Source organism: Musa acuminata, chromosome BXJ3-4 (assembly GCF_036884655.1).
Source record: "Musa acuminata AAA Group cultivar baxijiao chromosome BXJ3-4, Cavendish_Baxijiao_AAA, whole genome shotgun sequence".
NCBI lineage: Eukaryota > Viridiplantae > Streptophyta > Magnoliopsida > Zingiberales > Musaceae > Musa > Musa acuminata.
Genome location: NC_088352.1, coordinates 33,133,031 through 33,158,045, shown reverse-complemented (window position 1 = coordinate 33,158,045; position 25,015 = coordinate 33,133,031). Strand labels below are relative to the sequence as shown.

The 25,015-nt window shown below is 35.4% G+C and overlaps 1 protein-coding gene across 2 annotated transcripts; it reads left to right on the top strand.

The window, feature by feature from the left end:
- Positions 1-14,847: 14,847 nt before the first annotated feature.
- On the top strand, positions 14,848-23,941 carry LOC103982006 (RNA polymerase sigma factor sigD, chloroplastic). 2 transcript variants are annotated; one of them, XM_009398794.3, is made up of 5 exons: positions 14,848-15,450; positions 16,039-16,260; positions 22,993-23,172; positions 23,247-23,441; positions 23,521-23,941. In XM_009398794.3, the coding sequence occupies exons 1-5, from the start codon at positions 14,884-14,886 to the stop codon at positions 23,800-23,802; spliced, it is 1,446 nt and encodes a 481-aa protein (XP_009397069.2). In that variant the 5' UTR covers positions 14,848-14,883; the 3' UTR covers positions 23,803-23,941. The 2 variants fall into 2 exon arrangements, with proteins under 2 accessions (XP_009397069.2, XP_009397071.2); XM_009398796.3 differs by having other exon boundaries at positions 14,849-15,450; positions 23,032-23,172.
- Positions 23,942-25,015: the final 1,074 nt, after the last annotated feature.

Here is a 25,015-nt window from a genome sequence, read left to right as displayed (position 1 = left end):
GGAATATACCCTGGTATCCACGCGCAATCTTTACGCGCTGTAGTCATTTCCTAAACGCCCTTGAAAGAAAAGAAAGGTAATGATACTTATCCACGCCACGCCACGCCATGCCCTTTTAACAGCGACGGTGAAGAAGCCCATGGAGGCCCTAACAGCAGTCGACTTCTCTGCTTCCAATCCAGATTTAACAAGTTTCGCGATTAGATGATCGGTCTTTCTCGCTTCAACAAATTGCGCGTAAGTGCCTTTACTAATTAAATCGCAATACACAAAGGTAAACATTATAGATAGTTAATATGTTGACAATGATGTGAGTCTCTTGTTCTAACCCCATGTTAACACTAACCCATAAAAATCTTGATGCACATTTTATACGTAGGTGTAGCAAAACTTAATGCAGCCTGTCGTCACAACATCTGGCATTATTGGATGCATCTGTTGCTTATGGTTATCGGGAACATGGAAAGCCAGAGGAGATACTGACGTTCCACAGAGGACATGATAATTTGGTGGGGACGCCTCGACCATGTTGATGATATCTTTTAGGTTGATTTGGTGCTTGAATCTTCTCGAAAGTTGATCGTGGTTGTATGTGCTATTTGGATGCGATCTCTGCCGTTCACGATGTTTGTCATCCATGATAAATAAAAGATAGACCATGATCATGCATAATATTATTGTTAACAGTGATCAAACAATATACTATCCATGATATTTTAATACTCGACTAGATCATTCTTGAGATTGATCGATCTTTTCTCTGGCCATTAGCGTCGTCACATGCAATTTCTTTGTTTTATTCAAATAAAATATAGTTTCATAACATTTTAGAGATCAATCTTTACCATCCTTAATATTATTCATGATACTTTATTTTACTAAAACTGCTTTAAATGTGATCTTCACTACTGGATATCTCATCAAAGTCTTAAAACGCTGAAAGGGCACCGAATTAACTTATGACCGCTAACTATTTAAAAGACCTTTTAACACAAAAAATTTATTCCTTTATCTTCTCAGTGGCACTCAGTGATTGAACACTTCTCCGACTAGAAGAGGATCTTCCTCGTCGACGCCCTTCGTCCTGTTAGTTAAAATCTTCAACGTAGCTCTTTAGATGTGAACTCCTAAGTTTCTTAATGATATCATTGCATTGAAAAGTTTTTATTTATGGATCAGCTCACTAATGGAGCGCATTGGATGTAAACAAGTATTTTTCTCAATAATGTAAAAAAGTATGCTGTAAGGCTGGAGTACGATTGCAAGCCGATGTTCACATTGTTATATTCTTGAACTTGCTACCGAGAACTAAAGTAAACACATGACTAAATAGGTCTCGAAGCAGCAAATGACTCTTACTACTATCTCACCTATGTCAACGGAGATCCTTTCCACTACTTCGCTAGCCACACATGATATTGGTCTTTCCATGCCACCGACTTCTGTGTCAACTATGTTAAAGGCGAAAGAGGTTCTTTTATCAGTTTTCCGTGATCTTCATCCTACTCTGCCAATGACTCTTATGCGAGTCTATGCAGATTATCTCTAATATCTATATATTAATTATATATGATATCAATGTTAGATTATGTGATCTTATCAAATTAGATAAGATATATTATAGAGATGATTGAATTTTGATTATGATTATCGGTTAATAGAAAGAAAATTTAATTATAGTAGATTTCCTTATGAGATAATTTGAACGGGAGTGACTTTTCTAATTATTTACCTTAGACTTTCTATTCTCACCTATAAAAGAATAGGATCTCCTAGGGATAAAAATTAATAATTTTAACGGGAGTGAATTTTGATTATGGTTATCGGTTAATAAAAAATAAATTAATTATAATAAAATTTCTTAGGAGATAAATTTTAATAGAAGTGGCTTTTCTAATTATTTACTTTATACTTTTTATTCTCACCTATAAAAGAATAGGATCTCATAGGGATAAAACAACTAATTATTGAGAGATTATAAATCATCTCTCATTTCTCATTTGTCCATAATTCATCATTCATAATGGTTCTATGAACGATAGAAAAAGATGAAAAGACGAGTCCAACTATTCTTATAAATCAACATTAGTATAGCTTTCAAATCCGATGATAGTATGCCTACGTATCAGATAAAAACTTTCTAAGTAGAATCGAAATGTATGCATCATATATTTAATATATTATTATTTTATTTTAATTTAATTTTTTGTATTAAAATATTTTGCATAATAATAGTATATTATAGTTTTTATGCTTATAATTAGTATTAGAGCCATGTTTTGAAATCAAATACTTTAGATCATAAAAATATTTTAAATATATTTTATATTTAAATCTATTTATTAGCATCATTCACTTGTGAAAATATATTATTCAATTTTAATTTATGATATTTAAATGATTTGTTTGTGTTCTCGATATGCTTTTCAATCTAATCCATCCTATCGCCTACTTGTAGGGAATACGAGGTTCCCCGTATATAATCTATGAATCATTATTGATAGCTTATTATTGATAATTGTATTATTGAGGGCGATGACCTTGTCGATGGTTGTCAGCCCAATCGTGGGCAATGACTATGTATGCAACATAAAAATCGTGGGGTGCGACAGCCTTGCAATGGCTGACCTACCTTTGTCGCAAGTGGCTACAACAATTCCACTACATGCAACGGTTGTAGTAGCATCGTTGTTGCTTATGGCAACTACAGCAACATTGCTATGTGCATCGATTGCGATAGCGTTGCTATGTGTATCGATTGTAGTAGAGTCATTGCATATGATGGTTGTAGAAGTGTCGCTGCCTATGGCAGTTGTAACAGCACTGCTACGTGTAGCAACTATATTAGTGTTGTTGCTTATAGTGGCTGCAACAGTGTCAATGCCTACGACAACTTCGGCAACACCATCACAGTATTTGCTAGTCGCGATCGATGTCAATTAGATGCCAAAGCCATGATTCCCAACAATTGCATAGTAGACGCATGGGTACAATCGCACACCACGATGACCATAGGGGTTGCTAGTTGGCGTTTATGCATGGTTGCATGGTGAGATGATCCATCATCAACGCTCACTCAATGATGTACCATGGAGGTGTTCCATTTGTGAGTAACATAACGGTAGGTTGCGGTGATTAGTGAGGTCGCTAGTCACCGAATGAGAAAGGGTCTCTTTCTTTGTTTTGTTACTTCGAGTTGTAAGAAGAAAGAGAATATGCAATTGAAGTTTTGATCAAATTGGGGAAAAGTCAAATTTTAATATCAATTTTAATTTTGATAGACTTAATTGGATGAATGATTGATCTAAATCTTTGAGCCCAATTTGGATAACCCAATTTTGGGCCTATATAATTAAATAAGATTGACTAGTTTAAGGGTTTCATATGTAGTTTTAAAAAAATATAAATCATAATTTTTAATAGTTTTCTTATATGACATATTAATAAAATTTTACATGTGATAATTAAAAATATAATTATTATTCTTGGATATTTGTTTGATTATTCACATGCATATATTTGAAACTATGAAATAATATATATTTTTCACATAAAATATATGATTTATAATTTATCATGATTGCAGTTATCATTTGAGTTTTTTTAATGTTGATTAATGTTTAATAATTATGATGATTATTATTATTATTGAATTGTTTCAATATAAATTAGGTAAAAAAAATTTAAGAATATTATTTGTAACTCATATCCGTTAGTTTTATCTAATTAGTAGTTGCCAAAGTAGCATTAGATGATAAACTTATAGGATATGAATTATAATAAATATATTATCATTTATAAAATATTTTAAATTATATTTTATTATATTAGTGTTGTAGTCATTAAAGTGGCCTAAACCAATAACTTATAAAATTATATTAAAAATAGTTCTAAATAATATTAGAAAAAATAATATTCATAATGACAGATAATTAGAAGATTTATATAATCTTAAATGAGTATTTACTTCGAATAATTATATGATGAGATAAGATAATATTATTTTGAATATCGTTATAGCTCAAGATTGTATATCCAAATATAGTAATACTATTCTAGATATCATTCCTTCATAAATAATTTTATGTAAATACTAAAGATATTAATATCTCACCTTTGGGTGAAATAGAGATGATATTAATAATTCAATATTTATTAAAAAAATCAAAAATATTAATATTATATTATTTTGTTACTGCGTTACTTCCACCATTGCATTCTTATAAATAATAATATATTATTTTTTAGATTAAATTATTATAAATAGCTTGAACATATATAATTTACACTGTGTGTTAGACCTTATTCAAACTCGTTGAAAGGATCATAGATATAACTATTGAAATCCTATGAAATAAATAATTGAGATAAATGATCAAAAAATGTCTAAAGACTTAGTTTTATGATAATTACTAATAATATTTAGATTTCATTATGGTCTACAACTAGCACCATGGAATATTTAAAGTTTAATTTAAATTTGTTAATAAGTTGATATATTAATGAAAGAACTAACTAAGATTCCATATTTGATAAATTCAAGATTATATTATTAATATGCACGACAAAGCTATAAGCTCAAGAACATTATACATAAATGTAGTTGAGTTCTTTCTTATAAAAATTTGTTAGGATCCCTTGAATTCTCTGAGTCTTAAACTAATATAAAGAACATATTCTCTTGAGTTTTGTAGTTCCAGTAGGAGCTGACTAGGCCTTCTAGTCGGCTAAGGGTCTAGTTGAGATTTGTTATTTTGATTAAGAGTCCAAGTCCTAATGGACTAAGGGGTGGAACTATATAAATATGGATGTATCTTTTTTTTTTCACTATCAAGGAAATACTTTGTAGCCTTTGGCAAACCTTAGGAGGTCGTTCCCCTCAAAGCAATCAAGGAGGTTGTTCCCCTCAAAGCAATCAAGGAGGTCAATCATCTTGAAATGATCTTATCCCTTTCTTCCCCTTCTTCTAAGGTAAAATCCTAAGGGTCTTACCATCTGGTATCAGAGCCACGATCCTTGATGTTTCTGCTACAACTCCCCACACCAATCGCTCGACATTCCTGCTGCAATGATCACGCCTCCACCGCTGCCTCCTAGTCATGCCATCGATGCTACCCACTAGCCGCATGTCCTCCACATAGCGATCGTAGTGAGCCCTCACATTGCTCTTGACTCCACGCTGCTTCCAACTGTGCGATCTTGCTTCTCTGCCCGTTGCCCGCTGCCGGTTGCCCGCTAGTTCATACATGTGGCCTCCCAAATGCCTCAAATAGTGGTGACAGCTAGTGGACCACCCCCTCTCGTCGGCTCGACTAGGATCACCAGCGTCTTGTCCCAACTATAAGATCTCTAGCGTCCCGTCCCAACCATGTGGCCGAAGCTGCTCCCAATCGTGACCCTTAGCGTTCCCACTATAACAACCACGCCTCCGTTGCTACCTCCTAGCCGCACCATCAATGCTGCCCTCCGGTAGTGCATCCTCCACGCATCGACCGTAATAAGCCCTCACACTACTCTCGACTCCGCCACTACCTCCCAACCGAGCCACCAATGCTGCCCTCTAGCCACGTGCCCTCCACGTAGCAATCGCAGCGAGCCCTCATGCTGCTCTTAACATCCAAGACTTCCTCGGCATCCTTGCAACGATCTTTCATGCCCTCAGTGCTACAACAGACCGACGTCACAATAGCTGCACCAAATAGGACAATGCTGATGCCCTTAACTTGATACTAGAAATAAGAGTTAGGAATTATAGATCTGTAGTCCTACGCAATGGCTACCAACAATTCAATAAAAGCCAACTAGAAGTCTTGGAAGCCAAAATTGAGAACTACTTGTAAAAAACCCTTAACTATTTCAAAAGGAGTCTATCGGAGAACTTCAACAAGTTTCAACAAGTTGAGAGCTCAAGTCCGACATTGAACCGATCTGGAGACATAGGAAAAAGGCACCAAGAACATGACACAAGCTACCCACGCATGAAAGTGGAATTTCCAAGATGGGAAGATGGGGATCCAACTAGTTGGATCTCTAGGGTAGAATTTCTTTTTTGCTTTTACGGAACTCTAAAAGAATCTAAGTTGAAAATAACTTCAATTCAATTAGATGGAGATGCAATTCAATTGTATAATTAGTACGTAACCTATCATGAAATCTCCTCATGGGAGTAATTCAAGAGAGGGCTTCTTGTTCGCTTTGGACCATCTAAATACTAGAATGTTGATGGGCAGCTCGCCAAAATTCGTCAGACCTCTATAGTACTAAAATATCAAAGTCAATTTGAATGATTGTTAAATCAAGCCAAAGACTAGTACGAATGGCAACTGGTGGATACATTTATCGAAGGATATAATTCAGATATCCGGTGTGAAGTTAAAGCTTGCTAACCCCGTTCTATGACCATTGTGATCTCATTTATATGTTTGCATGAGGAAAAAATTAGCATGAAGAATTACCGAAATAGAAGTGTTAATAAACAAGTGATTAGCAAAACACCCACCCCATCTACTCCCAGTCGAAACCCTAACACCCAAAAACTAACCCAAGAAGAACTCAAGGAAAGATCAGTGAAGGGTTTGTGTTGGTATTGTGATGAAAAGTGGAGTAAGGAGCACTGATGCAAACAAGGAAAGCTTCTGATGATTGAGCTGATCGAGGAGGAACCGAAAGTTGATGATGTGGACTATGACCATGAAGGTATGGATACTGATGAAGATATTGAACCTATCACACAAACAATATATGCATTGGTCAGCTACTTTAACCCACAAACTATGAAAGTTGGAGGAACTTTGAGACATCAACCTATTACTATTTTGATTGATACTAGTAGCACTAACAATTTTATGGATAATAAGGTTGCTGCTCGATTGACTTACCATATTGAAGGTTGTGTCAAATTTGAAGTAAAGGTTATTAATGAATGGATTCTAACTTGTGATAGCAAGTGTTCGAAGATAAAACTAATTATGTAGGGCTAAGAATTGCTTATGGATTTCTTTTTGCTACCCTTAGAAAACTATGAAGTGGTGCTTGGAATTGAATGACTATCAACCTTTAGTGATGTTTCTTGAAAATTTTCTAAACTAATCATGAATTTTTTTTATTAATGAAAAGTAGATGATCATAAAGGAAAGACATGAAAGTAAGGTTATAACTATCACTAGCCATTAAATGGAGAGGGTTCTTCAGAAGACACACACCGGATTATTAGTACAATTGTAGAGCATTGAAAAGGAAGTGGTAATGCACAGCCAGATCGAAGATGTCAAATCATTGCTTAAAGAGTTTGCATATATACTTGTAGAGCCACAAAGACTCCCACCTCTTCGACCTCATGATCACCGAATTCCGATATTACTCGGGAGAGCACCAACCAACGTCCGACCCTATAGATATCTATATTTTCAAAAGGCAAAGATAGAGAAGATTATCAAAGAGATACGGGAAACAAGAGTCATGAGAGCTAGCGTTAGCCTATATTCCTCCATAGTCCTACTGGTAAGAAAGAATGATGGCTCATGGCAAATGTATATAAACTACAAAGCACTAAACAACATTACAGTGAAAGACAAATATCATATTCCAGTGGTATACGAGCTTTTGGATGAATTGGGAGGAGCCCACGTTTTCACTAAATTGGACCAACAATTGGGCTATCACCAAATCAGAGTGCATGAAGATGATATTAAAAAAACTACCTTTAGAACACATAGTGGCCACTATGAATTTCTGATAATACCTTTTTGAGTTAATCAATGCATCCTCTACCTTTCATAGTTTAATGAATGATATATTTTAGGCTCATCTCCGTAAGTTTATTATGATTTTCTTTAATGATATTTTGATATATTGTCTCTCCTTAGGGAGTCATTTATTATATTTACAAACTGTCTTTACTATCCTTCGTAAGTATTATCTTTCTGTCAAGAAATCAAAATGTAGCTTTTTGTAATCAGAGGTTGAGTATCTCAACCATATCATCTCTTAAAGGGGTGTTACTGTTGATCCTTAAAAAATTCAAATGATGAAAGACTGGCCAATTTCGAAATCAATCAAAGCTTTAAAGGGATTCTTGGGACTTGAGCTATTATCGAAAGTTTGTGAAGAATTATGACAAAATCAATACCCCCTTGACATCACTTATGAAGAAAGATGCATTTAGATGGTTAGAAAAGGCAACTCAAGCATTTAACTCTTTAAATACTATAATAACTACTACTATGATTGAGTCTGATGCTTCTGGAGTAGGGTATAGGAGTTGTATTTAATAGAAGATAAGATTTTTCTAATTATATGAGGAAATTTCTCTATTCTGTTGAGGGAAATCCTCTATTCTATTGAGGAAAATCTTCTCTCATAATCCCTATAAATAGGAGAGGGACATGTTAATGTATTCAAGCTAAAGTTAAAGTTACTTTAATAAAGCTTCATCACTTCTTCAATAAAACTTCTTATCTTTTATTCTTTTCATCATGGTATCAGAGCAATGAGCCTTTGGCCAGCGACCAACATCATTGAGAAAAGCGAAGCTTCGCCCTTGTCAATGAGCCTTTGGCCAGCGACCAACGTCGTTGAGAAAAGCAAAGCTTCGCCCTTGTCTTCGGCCAGCGACCAATGTCGCTACAGCCATATTCCTAAGAGGCTCCACGGCAAATCCTCATCTTCCTCACCGCGGTAGCCTTCACTACCTTCGTTGATCTGCCAAAAGTCGGTGGACTTAAAGAGAACGAAGGGTGGACTTAAGGAGAATGAAGGGAACGCCTGTGCCCTCACAGCAACAACAATCGCAATAGTAGCAGCGATCTACTCTTGCCCTACTCACGAAATCTCTCGCTTGTAAATCATTCTTTGCATCGATCCAAGATTGGTATCCTTATCAGGAGCACCATCTTGCGGGGGCATGATAAGATTTCCCCAACTATATGAGGAAATTTCTCTATTCTGTTAAGAAAAATCCTCTATTCTATTGAGGGAAATTCTTTCTCCTAATTTGTATAAATAGGAGAGGGAACATGTTAATGTATTATAGTATTTTCATTTCTTCAATAAAGCTTCTTCTCTTCTTTAATAATTATCAAGAGGGAATGGTCAAATGATCCAGAGATCTAAGATATTATTAAAAGACTAGAAGAAGCTCTAAGTTCTATTCCAAATTATAGTTGGGATTCGGTGGACTTGCGCTATAATTCTGAAGGAGTTCCATTCATCATCAATTGTTGATCATTCCGGATATCTCCACACTTATAGATGAGCCCGACAACTTTTCTACCATAAGGTTATGAAAATTTTTATTAAGAAATTTATTGCTGAATGTATTGTTTGCCAATGCCATAAAAGTGAGACAGTAGCTAACCTAGGTTTGCTTTAACCCCTCTTTATTCTTGATGTTGCTTGGACCGATATATCCATGGACTTTATTGATGGCTCCCACCATCACAAGGAAAAAGTACTATATTTGTAGTTGTGAATCGACTTACGAAGTATGCTCATTTTTGTGCTTTACAATATCCTTATACTACCATAAGTTTTGCTCGTATTTTTGTTAAGAACATAGCTAAATTGCATGGGATTCTTTATTCCATTATTAGTGATAGAGACGAGGTTTTTACTAGCAACTTTTGGATGGAGCTTTTTCGTTTATAAGGTACCCAACTGAATATGAGTACTACTTATCATCTACAAACATATGAGTAAATTGAAGTAGTAAACAGGTGCCTAGAAAATTATCTTGTATGCTTTACCAACGACAAGTTGAAGGAATGGACTAAATGACTTCTCTAGGCAGAGTGGTGGTATACTACTTCCTACTATTCTTCTATTAAAACAACTCCCTTTGAAATAGTTTATAGTCAAACCCCACCTATAATTATAAAATATGTACATAGCTCCTCTAAAGCTGCTCAAGTGGATAAGAAATTACTTGACAAAGATAAGATTATTCAGCTTTCAAGGGACAACCTTGTAGCCACACAAGCAAGAATGAAACAACTGTTGGGAAATCTGATCAAAGCATCATATGCGCAGTGGAAGAATAGTAAACGAAAACTTAGATCTCCCAAAGAAAAATATCTTATCGTTGTGTAATAATTGGTGCGTGAGAAATCGTAAAACTGAAAAACTATGCATATCATGTGAGATGTGTTACCTAGGGAGATCATATATCCTTGAAAAGTCCTAGATCTATAGGAGAGGATGAATAAGGTCAACTATCCTCCTCTCTAGCAGTAATCCATATGGTAGATGCGACAATGATGCTCCTTAAATCATAACACGATCTTCCTCTTCACGCGCACCATAAGATTGCATTGTCTTTAAGAAGGGGTCGACACTTCTTACTGTCCACACACCCCAAGTAAGGACTGCTGACTGAGGGGGAGAGGAGAGGGAGGAGAATAGGAGAGGAAACCGGGAGGAGATTAGCCTATGTCACCTTTTGGCCCCTCCTATTTGTAGAGGTTCTTACTACTTAACCCTAACGGATTGGGTACTGGATCTATATCCAATTACCTAAGCCTCTTAGATTAGTGGATCTTTATCCAATAATCTCTTATTTAACTCTTATTGGATTTTATCCACAGGATCCAATAATTCAGGGATTTATTGGATATCCAATAAGATATGATGTTGGCAAATATCTCATATCCAAACCTCTACTCGTCACAACATGTACCATATGTGTATGACCATCTAGGCCCAATACCAAGCTGGTTGTGAGTTATACCCATTATAACTCCTGATTTAGTGAATTATTATCTTCATAATAATTCACTCAACTCATCGACTATAAACGTACTAGACCACTATATCATAGTCCATAGACAATACAAGAGGATATAATCTATTATACCTATTTGCCTTTAGTTACGTGTATTTAGAGTCTCTCATCCATCTAATATCTTAGAGATCGTGTACCAAACATAGTACTATCAGGCCCATATGAAATATACTCGAGTCTCGCTCTAATCGGATTCTCGTAGAGAACTCCTTTCTCTCTCAATCCAAATGACTCTAGCTAGAGATTTGCTTGAGTGAGAATACACAAGATATTTCTCTCTTAACACCGAGAGCGGATGATCCTTTATCGACACTCAATTGCCCTCATAAGGTTGGTTACCACTCTCGATGACTAGTTATGCTAGATCTGAAACTTCTAGACCTATAAGTCCCGTATTAAAGAGTAGAGTATTCATATAAGGCATCCTTGGTATCTTAAGTCTAAGGACTAGACACATAATTAGGATCATGGAATCATTAACTGATAATGAGGTATCATCAACCATCTAGTATTCCATGAGCAGATTATTTGTTGAATTTATTCTCCAATAAGCACTTGTACTATATCCCTATTGTCTCCATATAAGCAGCTATGAGACTAGTCGCCTCCATCATATGGATGGGTATATAGTATACCGATCTATTCGACTATCTCGATGTCCCTCTCGAGTAACCTATGACTGAGAATATTCATGGTATGTGTTTATAGGTGGATTGGTCTCATTATTATAATCTCATCATGATCCAATTCTCATTGCATAGATCCAAGGACATTACAATATATGTAACAAGAAACATAAATTGAGAATATGTCAATAATAACAATAAGCAAAAAGACTACGCAGCATGTCACACATGCCATCACTCGCATGATTGGCTTGTAGGGCACCTTTGACTAGCAATCTGTCATTGGACCTAAAGCTAATTACATATATGTATGATCCCCATCAAACCTCGATGACTCTCAAAGACGATATGAGACAATGATTTTGTTAGTGGATTTGTGATGTTATCTTTAGATGAAACTCTTTTCACTGCTATATATTTATGGGCCACGATCTCTCTAATCAGAATGAATCTCATCATAATATTTTTAGACTTCTGATGAGATATGGATTCCTTTGCTTAAGCAATCACCCTATTATTATCGTAATGTAAGAGAATCAACTCCTCACTATCCAGTTCGACTCACAGATCTATGATGAACTTATTCATTTAGATTTCCTCCTTTGCTACTTCTACCGTAGTAATATACTTTACCTCTATGGTCAAGTCAACAACAGTATCTTGCTTGGAATTCTTCTAGCAAACAGCTCTTCCATTCACGGTGAATACATACTTTAAGTTAGACTTGCTATCATCGACATCAGACTATAAACTTGAGTCTGTGTAGCCTTCAACCTTGAGGCTACTTTCTCCATATATCTGTAAAAGCTCATTAGTCCTTCTCAGGTACTTAATGATATACTTTACTACCTACTAGTATTTTAAACCTAGATCTGCTTGATATTTGCTGGTAACACTTATAGCATGCGTCATATCAAGCTTGACATATAGCATAACATACATAATAGATCCTATCGTTGAGATATAGGGTATCCTATCCATGTTTGCCCTTTCTGTAGGAGTCTTTGGGGGCATAAGACCTATGCTAGTCATAGGTGCCCTACAAGTCAATCACATGAGTGATGATACATGTGACATGATACATACTCTTTTTGCTTATTATTTATTTGATATTTTTCTCACTTTATATTGCCTATTGAATATATTGTGATATACATGGATTTGTACAATGAGAATCGATAATGAGATCGATTCGTCTTTAATTATAAACCATAAATAATCTTGGTTGTAAGTTACTCGAGAAAGATATTGAGATAACCAGATAGATTTGTGTGCTATATACCTGTCCATATGATGGATAGATTGATGTGCTAGCACGATCGATTATCGGGAGTAACAACCAACCTTACGAAGGCAATTAAGTGTCGATAGAGGATAATCTACTCTCGGTATCATGATAGGAATATCTCATGTATTCTTGCTCAAGCAAATCCCTAGCTAGGGTCATTCGGATTGAAAGAGAATGAGTTCTCCGAGAGAATCCGATTAGAACAAGACTCGAGTAGATTCTGTATGGGCCTGACAGTACCATGCTAGTATATGATCTTTGGGATATTAGATAGATGAGGGACTATAAATACATAATAATTGAGGACAGATAAGTCCAATAGATTGGATTCTCCTATATCATTTGGGGAGTATGACGTAGTGGCCTAGTTTGTCCTTAGTCGATGAGTCGAATGAATTATTATAGAGATAATAATTCATTAAGTCAGAAGGAGTTCTGATAGGTATAACTCATGGCCAACTGATATTGGACTTAGAGGGTCACACACATATAATAGGTGTTGCGACAATTAGAGATTTGATGGAGCCCCTATCTTATTGGATATCCAATAAGTCCTTGAATTATTGGATCTTATAAATAAGATCCAATAAGAGCGAATAAGAGATTATTTGGTAGAGATCTACTAATTTAAGAGGCTTGGGTAGTTGGATGGAGATCTAGTACCCAATAGAGCAATATCCATTAGGATTAAGTTGATAGAGACATCTATAAATAGGAAGGAACCAAAGGGGTATAGGCTAGACCCTTTTGGCTGTCACATCCTATACTCTTCTCTCTCTCTTCTCCTCATGCAATAGCCCTAGTTTGGGACGTGTGGACAGCAAGAACGGTTGGCCCCTTCTTGATCACGTGGTGCACATGGAGAGGAGGATCGTATAGTGATTTGAGGAGCGTCTTCGCTATATCTATTATGTTAATCACCATTAGAGAGGAGAACAATTGACTTCCTTCCCCATCTCCCATAAATCTATAGGTTTTCAAGGATATATGATTTTCCTAGGTAACATATCTTTTATATACACGTAGTTTTCAGTTTTGTGGATTTTTGCGCACTAATCTTCGCACGATGACGAGAAACTTTAACTATAAGAAATTTACAATTTTGTTTTCTATTCTTTCGTTACGCATATGATGCTACCCTAAGTTTCCCAACAATGAGCACCTATACTATATCCTTAGTGTCTCCACACAAGCAGCTATGTGACCAGTTGCCTCCATCATATGAACGGGTATATAGTACACTAGTATGTTTAGCTATCTCGATGTCCTTCTCGAGTACCTATGACCAAAAATATTCATGATCTTTATTTATAGGTGAATTGGTCTCATTATTATGATATCATCATGATCCAATTCCTCTTACGTAGATCCAAGGATATCACAATATATGCAATAAGAAACATAAAATGAGAATATACAAATAATAATAATAAATAAATAAATTATGTAATGTGTCACACGTGTCATCACTCACATGATTGGCTTGTAGAGTACCTATCATTAAAGTAAACGAGAATTTACCGTGGGTGATTGGGTTTTCCTTCATCTTTAGCCCTATAAGTAAACTTCCATAAAGGTTTGGTCTTCTATGAAGTTGTCTCCTCAATTTTGGCCTTATAAAGTATTAGAATGTATTAGACCAGTTGCCTACCGTCTGGATTTGTCACCTAGCTCCAAGATACACCTAGTTTTTCATGTTTCTTGTTTTAAAAAGAAGTTAGGTGAAGATGCGATAGTGTGACACCATTTGTCGGAGATAACTACTGTTAGTGAAGTTCAAGTTCAATCGTAAGCCATTCTGTGATTGAAGTGCTAGAGCATGGGTTAACTTATTAAAGGAAAATACAACTTGGGAGTCGTACAAGATGCTAAAAGAGAAGTTTACGGATGCTATTTAGTCTTAAGGATACGACTGAATTTAAGGGGGAAGAAATGTTAGAATCCCTTGAATTCTCTTACTCCTAAACTAATATGAGAACGGAGAACATGTCTCAAAGAAAATTAAAAAAAATATTTTTTTAAAAAATTTATGCAATAAAAACAGATTTTTATAGAAAATTCACGTTTATGTAATTGAGTTGGGATAACCTTATCTACTTTAAATGTGAACAAGTGGCGTGAATGCTCCGTGAACAAGAGATATCCCGCTACATAAACCCACGCCATCAGCCATCCTCCCTTTCATCCGGCTAATGATAATGTGTGCATGCTCCGTGAACACTTCTTCCGGCGCACCCACAACCCTGTCACTCCCAACCCACCGTGTCATGCTCTCGAAGGCCTCATCATCATCAGCTCAGGCGTCACAACCCACCACCGTCATCTCCTCACCTCCATCAAATTATTGTTCCTCGCATGGTTCCAGAGTAATTTCCAGGACTCCGACGACGATCACCGCCATGAAAGACGCGGTCGATCTCTCACGGGCGGCCGCGCAAGTTGCCAAGGAAGCAGTGTCTTCAGCGACAGCTTTCGAGGAGATAACGCCAGTGCAGTCTGGACGCGAACTGCTGCTGCTGCTGCGAAGGAAAGAAGAAGACTCCGATGAAAGACGTTGTGGGGACAACGCAATGACCGAGCGGCGGAGGCGTCGGAGGAGGAAGAGGAGCAAGGCTGCTGGGTTGTCAGGCGTTGACGACGACAGTGAGGAGGATGGGATTGCGAGCAGGTTTCTCTTAGGTAAAACATGCTCTTCGAGATCGGAGCGATCAAAATATCTTACATCCCGACAAGAAGCCGAGTTCTCTTGCTATCTCAAAGTAGGAATCATCTTCTATCCCAATTTGCATTTCGTTTCCAGTTTAGAAACTTGATTGTGTTAATCTTCTATCCTCAATTTTCAGATCGATTCCAGTTTTCAATCTTGAATGTGTTTGATTCGAATAAAAAGAACACTGAACTCACCGTCTTAGCAACCAAATCGAAGGATACATGCAAGAAGAAGTCATCAAAATTAGCTTTGTCCAAACACACCAACCAGGCTCGACTTGAACTGATCGAGCCTAAACTAAACTAACCTTGTTCTAAGCAGAGTCGAATATGAACACTGTGGAATTAGCTCGATAAAATTCATCCCATGTCTAACTAGTTGAATTCGAGTTTCATTCATAGCTTCAATCTCAAGCCTAACTAGTTTATATTCCAAGCACAACATAGGGGTGTTTAAGCTCGTCCTTTCAAATTCGAATCAAGCCTAATAAATTACAGTGCCTTCCAAAGAGATGAACTACTCTTGTTTTCTTTGTTTTGTTAATACTTGGTTGGTGCCTTCAATGTTAATCCAATTAAAGCTTTTATGTCTGCTCGAGCACTATACTGTTCAGTTACATCTGGAATGGTGACGCCAGGAAGAGGCCATGATGGATGCTGAAGCGCAACTGTTGAGGGGATGCAGTTCACTGGATTCAGAGAGTGTTGCACAATATGGTAGGATGAAGAGAAGAAGTGAAAAGGCTTCTCTCAGGGCAAGAGAGAGTCGAGAGAGAATCACCCTGAGTTATAAGCGGCTTGTGGTCTCGATTGCAGCAACTTATCAAGGGAAAGGCCTGACCATCCAAGACCTCATCCAGGTTCGTCACAATCTTATTTAGATGATAAATTAAAGTAATTCCATAGTCTATTAACAGTGCAACCTCAAGAACTTAGTTATTCCTATTGTATGTTTGTTTCGTAATAAGATCAATTCTTATTTCTAATTAATTATGTTTGACTCATCCACCTCACTGGAAGGAAGGTGAGCGATGCTTAAATTCTTATTTCTGAAAGTTTAGTACAAGTCTAAACTTTCAGAAATAAGATAGATAAACTCAAAGGTGAACCTCGATGCTTTCATTTTGTACTCATGGTTTTGACCATGATTTTTTGTTTGAGTGCATGCTTGTTTATATGAAATTATACTAGGCCTTCGAATATAATAATTCTATATAAATTTAAGCTAGATCTTTGTGAATCCAAGTAAGATTTGTGCTGTTTGGTAAGGATTCAATGTAGATACCTACCTACTGATTCAAGCTTGATCTTCTTAGATTTAAACTAGTTGGGCTGCAAGATCTAGCCAATGTTGGCATTGATATCGTCTAAATATGTATCCGGACTTGATACCCATAATCTTATACGAATGAGTGGTTATCTACCTTTGTTTCACATGGATTGGATCCCTAGCTATATAAATTTAGGCTAAACGCATGTAGATACGATCTAGGTTGTATTCAACTATGGTTTATAAGTTTTAATCATGTATTGATACTTGTTAGACAAAGCACCAGGCTATTGTACTACCATGTCCATTATCGGGACACCATGATCATGACTATTATGGTGGAAAAATATAGCTGATGCAACATCTCACTGCAAGTTTTTCTGATATAGAGAAACGTGCACAAGTCCTCGAGGAACCCAATGTTGGATGCCTAAGAAAACTAAATTTACACGACCTTTGATAGTAGCATTTTAAATATATTGTTCGAATATGAGATTGGAGAGATAATATTTCACTGTTTATGCATCATCCGGATGATTACTAGGACAATCACCATAAGTGCATAAAACACTGACACTTGTCTATTTCATCCGATTTACCTATGGTATTAACTAATTGTTAGAATCGATTTTAGGTTAACTGAGTTGAGGCTAACTTGGGTCCAATCAGATTCTTTTTTTAAGCTGGTGTTACTCGTCAAGCTAGATATCATATCCTTGTAAAACTAAGTCAGAGGTTATCCTGACAATGTCTCTTTCATACTTACGTTAGAAAGTCGATTCAAACTAGTTAAATAAATCAAATAAGATGAATTGGATTTTTTTTCTTTTTTTTTTTATCTTGAGTTACGACTCTTTTTATAGTAGAAATCCTAACGATGCCTCTTTGATACTTAAGTTAGGAAGTCGTTTCGAACTAGTTAAACAAGTCAAATGAATTGGATTCTTTTTTTTTTTTCGTATCTTGAGCATACTTGTGTGACTATTTATATACTTGTTTGTCAGTTTACTATATCGTTCATAAAAAATCATCCTGGATATATCAATTAGTGATTTAGACATGTGGTAAGAAAGCCATAGCCAAACAAAGTATCATAAATGCTGATATGTCAGTCATAGGATATTGACATGTTACTCAAGTCATATTTGTCATAACACATGCCCCCCACTTCCCGAGCTGAAGAGCATTATAAAATTTGGTTAGAAAATTATCGATGTCATGAGCCTCATATATGTCATATATGCCATTAATTTAACTTCAACTAAAAAATAAAATCATATATGTCAATCGCCAATCAAATCATTTTATACTTATATGTCATTTTATACTTATGCATGTGACATCTAATGCATTTTAACTTTTATTATGACATCATAACACATGTCCCTCACTTCCCAATCCATTGAAAATCTCTCAAGCATTTTAGAATTTTGAAGAATGGTAAACATCAATCACCTATTTAAGATAGGAATCCACTAAGCATTGCGATCCAACCAGTTAGTTGCTAAACCTTTTTAATAAAGCTTCGAGATATCATGTTGATAAAGGCTGAGACCTTTTGGATTGCATCTATCCCTTGTTGATGTATCATGAACTATAGGAATTCTTATGAACTTACACTGAATGCATACTTGGTCAGATTTTTTTCCAACAACATCCAATATTACTTGATAGTGGCAAACATTTACCCGAAATCAACCAAGTGTATGTCGATGGTATGACTCTTTACCAATATATGATATATATGGGCCTCTATGTTTCTCTCAACTTGATGCTAGAACATTTTATTGACCATCCTTTAATAGGTGCCCCCATATTTTTAATTGATATGGCTTTATAATAATGTCTTTCTTGATAATGAAGGTAGTGTGTTCCTTATCCTCCAGTGTTATTTTGATCTAGTTATACCTAAAGAAAGAATCCATGAAAGTTAGCAACTAATCGATTTGAGGAAGGGAAAAACTATCCTTTGTGTAGGCCTTATTGAGGTTAGTGTAATTGACGTATATTCTTTATTTTTCATTACTTTTCTTGATGAGGACCACATTAGCAAGCCATTATGGGTAGTGACCTTAATAGTAAACTGGTGGTCGGGAGCAAATCTTTGAGGTTTTTGAAAGACCATTTTATGCTCTGAGTTTATATTGAGTTGATGCTAAACCACACCAAGATCTATTTGAGGCATATCACTAGTTAACTATATGAATGTTTCTAAGTTAATGAGCTCCTTCTTCCTATCTTAGGTAGAGGTTGACCCCAATTACACTGTTCAATCTGGTCGTTCCACATTCAAAGGAATTTCTTCCAAGGATTATCCTATCATACGGTGTAGAGTTAATGGTGAGGGATATCACGGGTTCATTTGATGGATCGATAATGTTCCTTTCTTTGGAAGGGTAACTAATGTTAGTAGCATTTTTTAGACTTTCGGGGACACTTTTGGTCTCCCCTACTCTCGAATTAGTTGAGAACTTGAGTGTCATATAATAGGTCGACACAACTGCTTGGATTCTATTGAGAGTAGGTCACCTAATAACGGTGTTATAAGTTGAAGAGATATCGACTACCAGAAACTTGATTTTTATAATCTTGGTATAATCACTAATCTAAAAGTTACATAAAGATTGATAATTTCTATCGGGGTGATTGACTCTCTTGTGAACCTAATGAAGGTGGTGGAGATAGACTAAAGGTCCTTAGCTAACAAGCTAATTTTTTGAAAGACATTATGATATAATATATATGTGGAGCTCCCTGTATCAATTAGAACCTTTTTAACTAATGAATTTGCAATCTTGAGAGAAACCACTAACGGATCATCGTACTCTAGATATAGGTACTTAGTCTCTTCTTCCCTAAACACAATGGGCAAATCTCCATTGGGGTAGAACCTTTTAATTGAGGCTCTCTTGTATACATTTTTTGGGTGGAAAAACTATGGTCCCACAATCAAAACCACTTATCGTTCAATTGGGCCTCGAAATTTTGGCAAGGATTCTTAAATCCGATGGAGGAACTTTTTAAGGTATCCCTTTCTGACCAAATCTTCAATTTGCTCCTTCAAGATAACAATTTTCGATAGTCTCAATAAAATGATAATATTTAGTCATACCTCTCCTTATTGGTGGAGCCCTCAAGAGTCGAGGTGTCTTCAAGATCTTTTCTCTCGAATATGCATGAATATTTCAATGTAGGAAGTATTGAGTAGCATGAACTTTTGAGGAGGTGGCTGATCTCCTCTTGGCTTATCATATATTAGCTTTTCTACAAAATTTGGATGTGAGGCTTTTCCCTCTTTTATTATTTTCTTAGCTTCACCCTTCTTTTTTCCAGCAATCGCTAATTTGGCAACAATGTGATGGTTGGCTTCTTGCAATAGCTCTGAAAAAGTTATTGACGGACTGAATGATGACTTTGTAAAAAAACTTTAAAGGTTAGAAGCCACCAATATATGCATTGATGAGAATAGAAAGGGTTAGATATGTGACTTATCGGACATCATCATTGAACCTCCTTGTATATAGAGCTCTTTTTCTTCCTGATGCATAGTAAGGAGAGAAATGATGGTTTTCTTTGGAAGGCTATAGTTGATAAAACTGTGCTCGAATTCTTTGGCTAATTGTTTGAAGGATGAGATCAACTCTAAGGGAAGTTTGACAAACCACTCGTGTTGCTCCTCTTAAAGTTGTCGGAATAGTCTTGCACATAAGGGAGTTTGTAGTTCCATAAATAGTCATTTGTGAAGTAAATGTAACTATGTGCCCCGAAGGATTAGTTTTCCCTTCGTAGACATCCAACATTTGAAGTATAAAGCTACGAGGAATTGGCTTTTTTTTATATCTTCTATTAAACAAGATCATGAATATGAATCCATTTTTGGCTACTTTCCGTGCTTTATTTTTCTAGGAATATTTACTAATTACTAGTACATTTTATGTAAGTGGTCTCAATGTTAGAATCTTAATGACACTAAGAGGGGGGTTGAATTAGACTATAATGATACTATCATTGGAATAGGTGGTACCACCATCGAACTCGGTGGTACAACTATTCGAAAGGCTGCATAGGCGGTATCACAATCGGCTGATAAAACACAAATAATGCTTGTCGGCTAACTTGGGTTGTCGAAGCTAAAGGCCAACTCAGATTTATTATGTTCCTTTTCGAGCTAGTTTTGGGGGAAACTCACCAAGCTAAACTTGCCAAGTTAGATGTTTGATCCCTACAAAACTAAGTCGGGGCGCTGTCCCGACAACACCCCTTTGGCGCTTAAGTTAGTATGTCAATTTGAACAAGTTAGACTAGTTGGAGGAGTTAGATTTTATTTTATTTTATATCTCAAGTTAGACTAGGGGGTAGAGCATGTTAATAAGAATCAATCGCAACCACCTTTGTTGTTGCATTTGTTTGTTATATCGATTATAACTACCCTCAATAGTGTCGAACCATTTATCAATTTACTATATTAGTCATACTAAGTTAGCCTAAACATATGTCAATTAGTGATCTAACCACATAGGATTTTGACATATTAATCAAATCATATTTATCATAACACAGACAATGCTAGTCTATCACAGTTTATTATATCTCAAGTAATTTTTAATTTTTTTCTTACTTTTTTTTTTGGATTTGCTCCTTTTTTTTAATTTCTCAAGGGTCTATCTTTATATGTTCATAATCCATAAAATACTCTACTATCCATATTTAAAAAATACTGTAAATAATAATATTTTTAAATAAATTTATAATATTTTTTAAAACTATTAAATTCTTTTAGTGAGCAACATTTTGAGGAGGATGACAAAACTTATTCTTAATTGACTTAAAACTTTCGAATAAGATGAATAGTAACACATCTAACAACAACATCGATAGTGGCAGCACTATCGAGTTATTCAGAAACAGAGAGATAGAGTCTGCATAGAGCAATAATATTTTACTAATGTCATCCGCGTAATTAATTTAAGGAAAAAAATAAGGATAGAGAAAACTTAGATAATAACTCTTCAGAATTGAGTTTTGCTGAGATCGAGTTAAAAGTGTGTTCATCATCTCATCACATCACAACAATGTTGTCTATTCATACCTACCATGTCGCCATAGTGCCTACTGGTACTGATATTGTGATTAAAATCAGAAGTAAACTTAGTAACCAAGCTATCCGGATTATAGCTTGTTTGATTTAGTAGTGACACAAATCTAATCTATCATTGTCAAAGGCCATAACAGCAGTAGTCTTCATGGATTCTTCAAGATTATAATATGGATCTCCAACCAAGTGATATTGTGAAACTGTTCCACTTTTGCAGCACAAATTGTTTTGACAGCACTAATTGCCCTACTAAAAGGTATGACTTGTTTAATTATTAAGTTCATTATTTACAATTTTTTTTATTTAATATACTTGTGATGTATGTGTAATGTATGTGCTAACTTCATGAAAATTTGAAATTCTTTACATTATATATATATATATATATTAAATATATGATTCATAATATAAAAAACAAATTTTGTTTCATTATCGATGTTAAAAATAAAAACAGATCAAGAACTGGTTTCTGTGGGTCCAATCAATTGTTTTAGACCTGGATTGAACTAATATAAAACAGTAAAGAAATGACCAACAACAAATATCAAAGCTAGAGCAAGATTTTAAACCTTAGTGCTTAGTGCCTGCAATCAAATTCTCTTAAATCATCATAGAGTATATGATGATGATTAGTGTTTTTCAAAGAGAAAAGCCTATCTGAGTTGACATCATCACCAGCAATGTGTGTTGTTATAAATCTATTAAACTTGCCTGTGACCTCCTTTATACCCTTATTTTCTTTATGTAAATTGAAGTTTTGATGTTTCTTACATGAAACAAATTATAATTTTTTTTCTAAATATTAGGAGGCATGCTCCCTTTTAATGTTTTCCCAAAATCTTTCCTCAAAAATTGGATAAATGAGAAAGAATAGAATAAAATTACAGAAATCTTGTGTCAAGTTCATGTTTACCGATAGTAAATGATCATTCAGATGAGATAACTTGAACAAAATGGAAGCTAATATTCACTTGCAAATATTTAGATTTGAGCACCATGAATGAGGGACTTTAGCATACAATTTTGGCTACAGAAACTTACTATGTTGAATTGTCTTTTAAGCAGAGCAGACAGCAAGATCATACAAAGACAACCAAGGCCTGTAGCAAATCAATTGAATCAGTAAAAGGCAATAAAATTCATTACGTTTTTTCAGAAGAACAAGAGTATGTTTTTACTGGAGATCGAACAAAGATAACAATAAAACTAAACTTATGATCTCTGCAGAAAATTTCCCAAGTGATTGATCATACAGAACTATTTCAGGAAGGATGCATAGGACTCCTTCGAGGCACACAAAGATTTGATCATATGAAAGGATACAAACTCTCAACATATGTTTATTGGTGGATCAAGCAGGGAATTGTTAGAGCTATAGCTAACAAATCAAGACTCATCAGATTGCCGGTGAGTGGTGATACCCTTAGTACATAGCCCCTCAAATTTGGACATGATAAATGTGCATGTAAGGATTTGTGCAGGGGAACTTGTGTGAAGCAATGAACAAGGTTGCAGAAGCTAACTCATCGTTGAGAAGACGACTAGGGAGATCGCCTACTTATAAAGAAGTAGCAGACCTCATCGACATGGATGTTTCGAACGTGCGACTTGTTTCTGAGAGAAGTAGGCCTCCGATCTCAATTGATCAAGCAGGAAAGGAGGGGCTCCGTCTCATGGTCATATTTACTGTTTATTCTTTGTGAAACAAAATAGCTTTTGCTCGCACGATTCTTTACTTGTATCCTTTGGTTTCAGGATATCATCCCTGCACAAGATGATCGAAGACCGGAGACAGTCGTCGATAGACGACTACTGTTGCAAAATTTGGAGAAAGCTCTCAAGACTTTAAGCGATAGGGAAGAGTACATCGTAAGATTGCATTATGGTTTGAACGGTGAAACTGTTCGATCATGTGATGAAATCGGTAGACTGATGAATCTGTCGAGGGAAAGAGTCCGACAAATTCATTGCGGTGCGTTAAAAAGACTCCGAGAAGATAAGAGTTTCGTCGAATATCTTCATCGTAATGTTGTATAGATATTTCACATAGGTGTCTACGGGTTTATTATTGGAAGTAACAAAAGTATGTGGAAGTGAATCGAAGAATGCGACGAAGTTGTTCTTCGGACTAATGTTGGAAAATATCCCTTTTCTTATAAAATTTTAAATTACAAAATTTTGGAAAATATCCCCCTTTTTAAATTTTAAATCGTAAGCTTTGATTGAAGACTTCTAAATTACAATTTTTTGGAAAATATCCCTTTTCTTATAAAATTTAAACTATAAAATTATTATTATTTTTAAAATAAATCTGGAATTTTTGGAATTAAAATTTTTGTGGAGAAAAAGAAAACATTTATTTCCTATCTAAGGACATACGAATAAAAAGAAAATCCGATTTTCTAAATTAAAAACAGAACTTTGGATTTTCTTAATTATAAAACGATTAAAATAAAAATAAGAATTTTTAGAAACACCAACCCGAGGTATTAAATTTATTAAAATAAGAAATTTAATAGACCAGCAGCATCCTCATTTACATAAACAACGTAAAGACGAATTGGAAATGTTACTCAAAGATGCAGACAAGTATTTAGGTGGCTATTACATTATCGAAAGATTCATGTATTGATCTTTTAAGTCGATTCCTTAATGTGGCGAAGGTACTCTTTTCACAGTATCGATGTTACCTCGAAAGAGGTATTCCTCACTTCATGCTAAGAAACACCTTGGCTTAGATTATGTGTATTTTTGGTGACAGGTTACTGTGCCAGAAGGGAGAAATAGGGATGGAGGGAAGGATCTTCTAATCATACGTGAGTGATGGTGGAAATAAATCTATTTAAAATTATTGATAAGGCACTGTGATTTTTTATGGTATTTGCCGAATGCCTGTAACTTATTTTAGAGTGAAGGGGATGATCCAACCAATGTTACAGAGAGATGGAGAATCAACTTCTAAAGCTTCGAGACTCGAATGTGTCAAACTGATTTTGAGATTTAGGTCCTAACTCTTCCAGCATATGCATATGGGTTAAGACTTGTACATCGATTGTGTGTAGATGCGATACTCATATTTAGATTTCAAATTGGAAGGTCAATGACAAGATCGTGTGGCTGAATATTATCTTCAACTTAAGTCTGGAAATGGAAGGATTTGATGTATTAAAAATTATATATAACGAATATATATTAAAAAAAAAGTTACTTCAAAAATCATGTACTTTGAAAAATAAAAAAAATCTAATTA

Coding starts and splice junctions, on each gene's coding strand:
- LOC103982006 (XM_009398794.3), top strand. CDS start 14,884: ATGATAATGTGTGCATGCTCCGTGAACACTTCTTCCGGCGCACCCACA. Junction 16,261..22,992: donor CCATCCAAGACCTCATCCAG/GTTCGTCACAAT, acceptor TGATCTCTGCAG/AAAATTTCCCAAGTGATTGA. Junction 23,442..23,520: donor AGGAGGGGCTCCGTCTCATG/GTCATATTTACT, acceptor CTTTGGTTTCAG/GATATCATCCCTGCACAAGA.